The sequence below is a fragment of the Pleurodeles waltl genome, chromosome 3_1 (assembly GCF_031143425.1).
Source record: "Pleurodeles waltl isolate 20211129_DDA chromosome 3_1, aPleWal1.hap1.20221129, whole genome shotgun sequence".
In the NCBI taxonomy this organism is placed as follows: domain Eukaryota; kingdom Metazoa; phylum Chordata; class Amphibia; order Caudata; family Salamandridae; genus Pleurodeles; species Pleurodeles waltl.
The window spans coordinates 77654997-77667363 of NC_090440.1; the positions used below are offsets into that span (position 1 = coordinate 77654997).

At 41.3% G+C, this 12367-nt stretch overlaps 1 protein-coding gene across 1 annotated transcript in view; it reads right to left on the reverse strand.

Annotated features, from left to right (window-relative positions):
- TFIP11 (tuftelin interacting protein 11) overlaps nt 1–12367 on the reverse strand; it is a 63765-nt gene that overhangs the window by 33959 nt on the left and 17439 nt on the right. The window contains exons 6-7 of the mRNA XM_069221849.1: nt 9735–9887; nt 3801–4307 (exon numbers count right to left, since the gene is read on the reverse strand). Coding sequence (XP_069077950.1) covers nt 3801–4307; nt 9735–9887 — 660 coding nt within the window. The remainder of the gene's footprint in view (nt 1–3800; nt 4308–9734; nt 9888–12367) is intronic.

Here is a 12367-nt window from a genome sequence, read left to right on the forward strand (position 1 = left end):
AAAGTGTAGAAGGAGAAGGACATGACAGAAATAAATTGATCAGTATATGTAAGCTTGTCGTCAATTAGTACTCCCAGATTTCGTGCTTTCCTATCTGGTGTAGGGACTGCCCCCAATTCTTGCAGTCACCAACATGGGGCCAAGAATGATACTTGATTGCAAAATAAAATCTGTCTTCCAGAGTTCAATTTCAGGCAGTTTTTGTTCATTCATCCACTAACTGCCAACATGCCCTCATGAAATCTGGTCCCTATGGCATTGTCACTACTGGCCAAGGTGGCGACAATTTGTGTGCTGGCTGCTTTTGATGTAAGTCAAAATCCAAAGAATTTTATTAGATCAGCTAAAGTAGTGACAGACATTGAACAAGGTTCGGCTAAGCGAGGACCCCTGGGGCACTCCACAAGGTAGGGAGAAAGGTTGAGAAACAAACTTTCCAAGAGCTACAGACTGTTCTCGACCGAGAAGGAAAGAGCTTAGCAAATCCAACCCCTTTCCTCTAATAACAATATTATTAGCAGTTCATGGTTGACAGTATGAAACGTGGCCGATAGATCCAGTAAAATGAGGGTAGCTCTTCCTCCCTTCCCTTGACAGTCTTATCGCCTCTGTGGCTCTAATTAAAGCTGATGACTAGAAGACTACGTGCTGGACTGGTATTTCACTGAAATTGGGCTGTGAATTTCTGAGTCACGGAATTAGCTAACATTGTAAGTGAGCCAGGCCGTGTCAAAGTTGTGCTAAATACATTTGACTCAATGTTCTTTTGTAAAGCCTGTTCCCCAGAAAATGTTCGGAAAATCAATAGTTTTTGTAAACCTGCATTGTTTCACTCCAGCAAAACAGAACATTAAGGGCATATTGAAAACAGAGGGCCCAGTACAAACACTAAATGCACAGCAGGAAAATGTTGATTTCGCAGGACATACAGTGCTCATCTGATCAATTTCCTGGTGCTTTCAAAAGAAGTATAACATGCAAGATTGCTCTTTTGAGTAGTCTTTCAGGTGCTGCAATATAATTCAAGGGGTCGAGGGCTTGGCACAGTGGGTTGCATCTGTGACTGCTACATTATGTTCCTGAAGAAAACCTATACTCACCTGTGAAAAAGCAGCTATGCCTAATCTCCTCTGGGGGAACAGGTTTAGAATCCCAGAAGAGCACAGCATCATCCATCCGTTGGACCCCAGAGTAGGTTCAGATTGCAATGTGTGATTGTGATGGAAGAAAAGAAATTTGATCTGTGGGAAAAAGTTAATTAATCTAGTAGTTTAGTTTACAAGGTGTCATGGCGATGGGAGTGATAAGAGTAGGAAGTTCTAACCAATGACAGGATGAGCTTCAATCCCTGCTTGGCCGCCAGCTGTGGGGCTAGGGTAATACAGCATGTGCTAAAACATACCTAAAAAACGTAAATCAGCAACTTTCCAACTAGAAAGAAAAGCCTCTTGATCCTGGGGTAAGGGGGATGCAGGTTAGTTTAGCTTCTCTTGCCTGGTAGTGGAGGTTGAGGTAAAAACAAATACCATATCCTGAAGTAGCCGATCCTTGAAGGACTCCGGAAAGGCTTCTATGGTGGTTACCCATAGATTGACTTAGCTGTAACAACCATGGTTTTACAAAAGGATATGACTTCATCTATAGACAGAGAACAAATAGAAGCTCTTGTACCTTGTGCTAGATGAAGTGATGAGTGTCGCCTTGCCCATCTCCTGGCCAGTCTTCTCAATCCCATGACCTCAGCACTGCACAAATTGTGCAGGTGATGTACAAGGCAGTGGTTACTGCATTTGCTAAGAGATCTGCCTCTGGGAAACAGTGAAACTGTCCTTTACACTTTACCACATCTATCTGAAACAGTGAGCTATCTATAACAGTGAGCTACAAGCTAACAGAGTGGCATTGGATTAAGCATGTACAATGTGCTGACATTTTTGCAAAGGTGCCTCAGTCGAGGTTTTACCCCTCACAGAAATTCAAAATTATACAGGCCTGAATGAGGCGATACTAATCTGTGCCTGGTTTGCCTATGAATAGATTGAATCATTGTGGAGTTAGCAACCCCAGACACAGTACATTTATGCAGTAATGGGGTTTAGGTCAAAGTCGGAGCTTTCCACCAGCCCTACGCTTTAACGGATGCACACAACCGAGGGTAGTGTATCATGTCCACCAACCCCTAGGACGTATCTTCACTGGAAGACTAATCTAGGTTCTTTAATGAAAGGCAGCACATATAGAATGCAGGCGCTTCCCCGTTGTAATGCCAATTGCATGGTATCTCAGCACAGTATCCAATGTAAGGCACAATGCGCACCTACAAAAGAGTTGGGATGTAAATGCAGTGGGGACATCACCAGTTCACCCATGTTGGAAGGTAACATTCATGGTCTTGCAAAGTCAATCTCACAGAACAGAGGGAGAAGCACAGATGTCCATGAAGAAGGGATGTGTCTTACCTTGTTTTCATTGGAAAAAAGTCCCAGAAAATTGCATGAATTGTCATCAGATTTCTGACAGTTTTAAAGAGTCAAAGAGGATGAAAGACGCCTAAAAGGTGCTTAGTATGCAATCATCTAAGGCATGAAACTGAGTGCTAATAGCAAAACAGGACAGAGTAGAAATAAACATTATGGACCATTGTGCCCATCGCTTTAAGACACAGACTTATTCTGCCCTCTGTTGTTTTGCAGCAAAGTTTGTGCTATATAAATCCCATAAATGAAATGCAACAGTGCCCCAGTCACCCTGCTGTCCTGGAAGCAACCCTCAGGACAACGACTGAGGGGCCTGGATGTAGAAATGCAGTGTTTTTCAGTTCTTGAAGCATATTATTTACTCATACTGGCCACTTGTTTTTAATGTCACTTTCTTTATTGAAAGTAGTCTGCTGCACTGAATATCTTCAAAGCTACAGTAAGCCCACGGAACACTGCCACGTTGGTAACTTATTAACCAATTAGCCTTTCAAATCACTACTGCAGACTATGGCCAAGGATCCACCTGGGAATCAGCACATAGTTTGGTTCACTTTTAAGAAACAAAAGCGCTAAAAAATAACCTGGTACGGAGAAGTCAGCTTAGCCTACTTTTACAGTAAAATATTGCATTTCCTTGTTTAGAACCCAGCTCAAACCATTGGCTTTCTCTAGCAAAGATGCTGCCTTTTAAAATCATTAATGAAGAATAGTCTGTCTGCATCAAATCAGGCACCAACTTTGAACTACTGCTTTCACAATTCTTCTTTCCCATTTGTTAGGAGTTATTTTTTTCTTCAGATGTTTTAGTTTGGAAAAACAAGAACGTGTTTTGCAAAAGATCTACCAATTAATTGTTTTCATTTTTCCATTTCCAGGCTTTAGAAAATATGTTGCCATTTCATTTTTTGAGCAGGTGAAAAAAATCAAAAAAAAAAAAAATGCAAAGCACATTACTGCATGCATACAAACTAAAAACAGAGGTCAGGCTTGCAGTCTTCTCAAGGACCTGCTAAAGTCATTATGCAAGGAAAATGACTTTTCTGTCCCTAAAGTTGTTTACAACTTTTATGAACAACTTTAACAAAGAGAAAGGAATTTCAGAAACCATAGCCTAAAAGCACAACAGCAGGTTAAAGTTAAAATCAACATAATCGGTCAACTGTGTCACTTTTGCAGAACAGCATTTCTCGGTTAGAAGGATTATTTCATGAACATCACAGACTCATGACACACTCTTGCACATGAACTTAGCAGTAAGAGGCTTGGTCTCACTAGGAATTAAAAAATAATTCTCAAACAAATATCAATAAATGTCTGTACCTTTAGCGGGTCCCATTTGTCGAAGTAATCCTTCATTAGAGGATATACAATGGCTGCTGCTAGGTCAGCGCGCTCAGACATCCTGTACTCCTCGTAATAATTCTCTTGCAGCTCATCAAAGATGTCTGCGCATTCCTCCAGTGTTAGAGGGTCCTCGCAGCTGGGCTGCAGACGGCGCTCGCATTCCTCCACCTTCTCCAGTACCTTTGACAAGTTGTGGATGGCCGACTCCTCACGGACAAGGACCTCTGTCAGCTTCTCCATCTCATGAGAGAGGTTGATGACCATGTCCTTCTCGTACTGGAGTTGCCTGTCATTCTGAATGATCTCTTGCTCAGTCATGTCAATCAGAAGCTGAAGGTTGTGCTCCAATTCGGGTAGGGCGAATCCCTGAGGTTTTGTGTCCTTCCCAGTTGCTGGAGGGTGGTCCTCTGGGATGTCGTGTGAGATGCCAATTTGACTGTAGCTGTAGTAAACCTTCTGTTCCCTGCCAGTCATATCAATCACCTTAAAAAACAAACACAAATACTCCGCTTCACTATTTTGTGGGGCCATCCAGGAGAAAAGTTTTGCTTTAATCTTAGTTTTCACTCAATGTATCTTCAGTAGGTCAAGTAAATAAGTTACTCTATTTTCCTAAATGTGGCATCCCAGAGCACTTTTCCAAGAAGAACAGTTATCATGCTTTTCTGAAATACTTGTAAACCAAATACATTTTTAAAATCTTGCCTACAAGGCAAATGGATTGGCTTATCCCCTTTTAATTCTCCCATCTCAAACGGACAACAAATAAAGAAATAAAAACATAATAGGCAGAACATACACACTAATACACTTACATTACACCACTTTGTGGAAGCCAATTTATTCTAAAGTTCCACAATGCTCTTTAACCCTCACTTCCCTTTGACAGCTAAAAGTAAGGACATAAACAGGTTGTCTCACTTCTTTCCAGGAAGTAGGATTGATCCAAGGCTTATTAATAAATTCCATAAAGATAATTATGATTACAAGAATATAACAATCTTGGCTTCATCATGGGATGTATATTGATAGTTATAAACACAATAGAGCAGCAAGCCAAACACCAGAAATTGGTGACAAGAAACAGAAAATGATGCACAGTAGTAAGAGTGAAATGCTCTCAAATTAAGCCGGACCAGAGAAGCCTAACTCAAATGTGTGTCTGTCTTGAGCCCAGAAAGTTGCCTCTGGCAAAAATTTGGGCTGAAATCCATGTGACCACCCTGCAAATTTCCTTGAAACGAACATGTATGAGAAGGATATCTGGTCTGCCCAACCGAAAGCAGTCTGTTCACATTCTAATAGCATGTGGTGGAATATAACTGCACAGGCGTCAAGGTGGAATATAAAATGTGTCTGCTTGACATGAAAATCTAACATCTGAGAGAAAAGGAGGACAATCTATCAGATAGATTTTATTCTTATGGAACACTGACAACACATAGGTTGCGGCTGATGTTAAGACACCTAAAAAAGCTATCTTGCATGTGTGTTTAAGATTAAACCTATGCATTTGGTTCAAAACAATAGCCCACAAACACTGAAGGAGCAGACAGACTTTAAGAGCCTCATAGCAGCCCTTTTATATCAATGGTGACAAGGATCTCTAATAATATTTACTAAAGGATGAAACTGGAGTCACATTAATCTTGTAGGACTGTGTTGATGACCAGCTGTGCTAAAGGTATTTACTGAAAGATTACAGCCTTTCAATTCTTTTTTTCATTTCAATTTGGATTTTTTAAATAGTATTCTAGTTTTAGTTAATAATAAAATGTAGCTTTAAAGGGGCTTAAACGTTTTTAGAAATGAGTCTTACAACTCCATCCTTGTCTTGGTCAGACATTTTAGAATAAGGCTGATCATTTTGCCCTAACTAACCCGCTTAAAAGTTTCTTCCATGCATTTAAGGTAAGCTTCTCCCCCAACAATGTATCCCTGGATAATTTAAGCAGATCTCTTCTTCTCTCACTATAATCTTCACAGATGTTATGCCTTGCATTTTTTGTAAGATTTGCTGCAAAATTGAAGATATTGTAGATAACACCCATTTGAAACTCATTGTGGTAGGTGAAGAATGGACCGTGGATAACTGCATAGTAAATGAGTACATCGCGCGCACGTGTGAATATCATGTGTACACCCTAGCCCAGATGCTGCTGCTCCTACCAATAATTTGACTAGTCCACTTTCCTTCTTGGCCCACCTAACTCCAAAGCCATGAGAAGAATAGCATTGCTGTGTTTGGGGTTGCAATTAGAGCAGACCACAGTCAAATGCCCAACAGTGAAGAATGCTGTGCTTTAAGGTATTTCTCCTTTGCTTCTAAAATCTTTGTCATCTCCTAGGACACGGCTCGCAAAAAAGTTGAGGTCTAATTTAGTGATCAGTGTTTAGAGCATTGGATTCCAATGCCAGAGGCTCGCATTACTATCTCGGGCAGCTCAATGAATTGAGGTCTAATACACAGCTGCCTATAGATAATAGTAAGTGTTAAGATGTCCCCAAAGAATCACTGACAAATAATATCATCATTTTGTCTTTGAAGAATAAAGCACTGAATCCCATATGAGGACTCAAAAGATCAGATTCACTTATATTAACCATTCTGAACATAAGGAACACATTTCTCAACTAAAAATATGTTTTGCAGCGTGGCATTGGTTACAGATTCACATGCTGTGTACTATCCTGCCATCTAGTGTTTAGCCATAGAATTCAGTGAGTTGTAAATGTTTTTAATTAGATAATCGGATGTCATAGGTTACTGACTTCTCCCACTGTGTCATATCGACTGAGCAGTTTTTCTGGATATGCAGTTGTCCCTTTTGAGAATAATTCCCTTGGGCTCCTTTCCTATTGTTTGTCTTTTGAACCTCCCGAGAAGGACCGGTGAAGTGAGTAGGGGGATAAGTGAAAACGCAAAACAAAACTTCCGAACAGGGGGCTGTGTGGATAAGCCTGTGTCCATATTCCAGCCTCCAAATGTTTGGCTCTTCCACAAACTACAAATGTAAATTATATTTGCATGGAGTCTGCTACTGTAAATGTTGCAATGGTCCTTAATGAGAGCTTTTCTTGGAATGATTCTAATATTATGGTTTGATGATTTTTATACCTCTAGAGAAGGTCTAATCTGCCTCCACTATGGAAAAAACAAAGATACATTAACCTCCCTGTAAAACTAGTTGTTGCAGCTTGAAACGCCTATAAATTCACCTTTGTTCATTATTCCCTTAATTATTGGATTGGGTGTTGAAAATACTCTTGAACCTTCAAAATGTTCTGTAGTACAGGCTTTCACAGAACAGTGAAGACAAAGATTTTGCAACCTTTCAGCTTGAGGTTTCTTTTACTAGTTGGTGCAGCCATTATTCCACTACCTAATTTCTGGGCATTCTAGTCTGATCAGGGGTGTTCTGTTGACTTTGTAACCACTTCTTCTTGTAGGGGTCTACACACTTGACCTTCCACACAAGACTGCTGAGCTAAGTAGAAGTTAGCAATCTTAGAAGGCCTGCATGTACACATCAAGGTCTAGTCTCATCTTCTCCTGGGACCTCAGGCTACACAGGTTTCCTGCCATTGCCCGGTTCTCTAGCACATTAACATTACTGTCTGGGAAGTGTGGAGCACACTGTTGGAAACTAGTGATGGCGTGATGGGCCTATATTTTGGTCTCCAAGGCTATCCCCCCTGGCCTTGAAGCCAGCTGCAATTGCCACAAGGCAGGCACAACAGCCCTTCAAATGTTTTCCAGCGTTCAACAGCTTTCACTTTAAAACACTTTTCTGGATCAGGTAAACACACGGTCAGGGTTTTCAGCTTACCTTCCATAGACATCAGTTCAGTCTTCCTTGCGTCTGACTTTTTCTGGATCCTTTACAGAGATTCAACAAGTATATTTTTCACAGCTCTTACTCACAATCTCAGATCCCACTGCATATTCCGCATAACACTGAGGGTGAGCACAGCTCAAAGAAATGTTCTTTTCCACTTTCCTTCCTTTTATGTGTTTCTTCTCTACTTTTATTGACTAGACATCGACTGCCCTGACCACGTTCAAACCCACCAGAGCCGCTTCCTAGTCCCACTGACATGTCGACAGTCCTACAATTATGAAACTGTAGGATTGGGTGAAGTAAGAGCTATAACTGTTAGACAGGCATGACCCCGGGTAGTGTAAATACCATTTTACTGATCGAGGAATTGAGGAATCTGTTTACAACTCTCCTTTACAAAAGAAAAGAGCTGTTTTAATGGAATTGGGTTTGCATATTCTGTTAAATGGTAATGAGGATAAGAACATTATCTTCATAAAAATAAAAACAAAAGTTGCAATAACTTGGCTTGTGTGTGAAATTCTGAAAACCTTAGAAAGATAAATCTTTTTGAAATGTTATTTAAATGCAGGGACATTTATATTTTCATACTTTTTCTTAGTGATGGGGAAACCAGAATAGATGAAAACTCAAAGTAAAGTGAAAAACGTTAAAGGGACGTCAACAAGAAGGGTCCATAAAATAACTTGGCATATTACCATGGTTGCTCTAGACCCAGAATGCAGAGAGTAGGGACCAGGTATGCAAAGAACTCCACATGGCTGCTTTGCAAGTTTTATTAATTTAAATATTCCCATGATGCATCTCAATGGCTTCTTTAGCTTTGGTGGAACAGGCTCTAAGCATTACTTTATTATTAAAGGTTCGGAGGCAATGAGTTAAACAGATCTAATAAAATATTAAATGTTGGTAAAGCAAACAAGTCCTAAAATTTATCTTACACCAAAAGGACTGTTACTTCATATTGGAGTACACATCCGGGCAACAATTTTATAAAATTACATTAAATCACATCTTTTTGAAAGCTCCCCCTAAAAGAAACGTTGCATGGTCTACTGGTAACTTATTCTCTTAGAAAGAAAACTGTAAAGATTGCTCCCTAAATGCTATTTATTTCTACTAGAACAGGTCATGTAGTTCATGTATCTACCATAGCTCCAGGTGGACCTATTTATGTCTGGCTTTCTGGGAATCAACATAAGGCCACCTACAATTAATCTTAATGTCAATTATGTAGTCAGTGGTTATCCTGCAAAACCGGGCATTAATTGAATCTCTGCTGGATAACCGTGGCATAATAAACTTTGCAATCATAGTTGTTATGATCAATTTAAATGCCATGGGCCCAATAGTGATGTGTGGTGCTTTAAGGTCTTTCTCCATTGCTTCTAAAATCTTTGTGCCATCTCCAAGGACACAGCAGATTTGCAGGCCATTAAGCTGTGTAATATTTTGAGCCATTTCCTAAGATACCGTATTTGGAAGGCTTTGAGTCCTTTGGCCTCCCCTTTTATCCTTTTCACTTCCACAGAAATGTGTAATTGATATATAAATTGCACACTGGTAACCTTACGTTTTCTACTGACTATATCACTCCTTCAGCACTCTACATACATCTCCGCTCCTTGAGTCCCTCTGCCCCATACATTACTGACTTTGAGGTCATAAATTTGAGAACTCTCAGATGCTCAAGGCAATCTTACACGGCTGCTGAAATAATGTTGCTTTGATGTAAGTGTACGAGGGCTGTAGTCGCCCATATGATTTCCATCTGATTCAAATTTCAGCAAACACATTATGATGGGAATGCACCTCTCCCATCAGTCGCAGGATAATATTTTTACTGCGGGAAGCAGAAAAGCAGTTCCTCCTTACCTGTCAAAATCTAGCATGACCGCTCCCAGGCTTTCTTATGATACACAAAAGACCTGTTATTAACTCAAGAGAGCATCAGATACTTCTCTGGGTAAATTGAATACCCAGGACCTGCTCTTAAAATAAGCCTGACAGCCAAAACAGGTGATAGGTGCACAAGTGACCCATTATTCAACCTACATCTGCTTCTTACCTTCACTTGGGAAACATCCTTTTGTGGGGCAGATAGGGCCTTTCCATGCCGACCTTTAGCTTTCAGTTCTTCAACGGTTTTGTAAGAGTATTTTGGCTTCTTTTTATTACCACTAGGGTCCTTCCGCCATTGGCTAAGCTCCTTCTGAAATGCCTAAAACACAAACAATATGTTAGATTATGCCAATGGTCTCTATTACAATTCCCCCAACCAGTTACTTGCAGTCTTGACACAAACTCTGTGAACAGATTAGAATTGAGTATACACCATATTGATCAAACAGACTTCAAGAGGACCACACTCCCATGACTAAGACTAATTTCTGCAATACCAAGGATAACTCACATACATTGCCTTAATAGAACTACTGACCCTGAAAATGTTGGACTGCTCCAGGCTGGCCCACTTGACCACAAAGACTCCACTATCTGGCTTAGCTGGTAAAGTATCTTAGTTCATATATATCCCTAACCAGATCCACTGCACTTTTAGATTCCGTGCTATAACCAGAAATTACTGATTGCTCCTACATTGCACACAATTCTGTTTCAGATAATTAAGGAAGCCTTGAAAACACATCTGGTTTACTAGAATTCAAAGGTGAAACACATGTTGGCTGCAGAAAGATGTTGGGAGAACTTTTGTGTACACTTCCCACAGGCATACAAACTTTACATGAATCAACCACATCACAGGAACATACACAGGATAACTTAATAACCAAAAATAATGAAAAGAAATCTAATAAATGTACTTGCGATTTTGATGGCATGTGTAGCTCTATTGTAATTTATGTTGATTAAGAGACTTCATTTTAAGAAGTGTATGTGTAAATGGATGCTGGCCATATGCAGACTCCCTTTAAAGCTCTGCGGCTAGGCTGAGTTACGCCTCACTACGCTACGAGTGACCGCAGACGCTGCCGTGCTCGTGCCCGCCCCTCATCCGGAGACGCTGATCGGGCGCTGATTCAGAACTAGGGAAGCACGCGGAAGTGAGCGCAAGGAAAAAGCACACAGAGTGTGGAAAAAGACTCCAGAGTGTCACCAGGCCAGCCTGAGGCAACTGTGCCGGCCCCGCGAGGAGCCACGAAGTGCTCAGCGTACCACGGTGCGACTACTGTGTCTGGGGAAATTTGGGAGGTCGAGGTGGTGGAGGACAAGGTGTAAGGTGTGGTTCGGCCTCTGATCTGCAGGCAAAAAGAAGCGGAGAGCCACTGTTGGAGTCATTTGAAGGGTTTACAGGACCTCGCACAAAAGAAGTTGGAATATGGAAGCAGGGTGGAGGTGTCAGCAGTCCGGTGGCTTACATGCGGGACACCAGCCCAGTGAGCAGAGGTAAGTACTTTGGAGTGAGTTTGGCACAAGGAAGTTGTTGCTGGAAGCAATGGTATAGAATATAAGGGTACAGGGGCATCAGAGTAGGCACCCAAGTAAAGGTATCACAGAAAATTGGCGCCTGGGAAAAGGAAGCAGCAGACAAGGTTTATTAACCAACAGTGAGAGGATTATGTATTGATAGCAGAAGATATGCCAGAGGAAGACCTGGAAGGACAAGAAAGTATTGATGAAGGCAGCAAAGGCAAGCAGGCAGGATCAGAAGGAGACAAATTCAAGATGGTAGCCCTCCAAACTATGGCTTTAGGGGGGGCGGAGAGGAGGGAGGCGGCTCTGAGCAGATCAATACAAGATTTTGTGGGCAAACAGTTTAAAAAGAAGATAATACCTAAACCTTGAATGGAGGCCGGACTAATGGGAGAAGAACCAACAAGAGTCTCTGGCAGCCGATCTTTAGACCTAAGTCTACCAATAGCAATTATGACAGAATTATCGAGCCAGAATGAACTGTATAGCGAACCCAGACTGTCCTCATACACCAAGACTCTTTCCACTCTTTGAGAGTGGAGGACGGCAATGTGAAGAGAAAAATGGGGATGTAGAGCTGGGTCTGGTCGGGAGGAGTGAGCAGGAGGAGGTAGAGGTGCAACACTCAGCTGCTGTAAAAGAGGTCTTAAATGAGGTTTCGGAAGATTTAGGGCATAACTCTACTCTAAATGTAAATTTTACAGCATCATCCTCTGCCCCAATGTTAGATATTATGTTGATGTTACAGAAGACTTTGCAAGGTCTACTTGAGGTATCTAATGAGTTACACTGTTTTGAAAGTACAGAAAGAGCAGTTTCAGACTATGGTGGGGGAATTAAAGCAGATAAAGGCTCTTATGCTGTCTATGGTTAGACCGGTGGAAGGGGATAAGCAAGAAGCAGAAGTACCCCACAAAGAGGAGGTGGGAGCACATAGTGTGTATCTCTCAAGGAATCCTCTGCTGGTGAAGAGGGTTTGGGAATCTACTTGTTACAGGCCATGCATATCAAGGCTTGGAAGAGTAAGGACGGTGAAGGGTGTGAGAAAAAGTACTAGGGATGTTTCAGTGCCTGTCCAAAGGGCCAGGGGCAACTCCACAATTCAAGATCTTCAAATTGAATTCTCCAAAATAGCCACTAGAGAAGTGGGAAGGATGAGTGGTCAAAAAAGGGGGGAAAAAAAGAGAATTCAAAGGGACTGCAAAAGGTAGGAATTCCGAGTCCCTGAGTAGAGAGAACATGGAGTATGATAAGCAAGAAAAGGTTGTT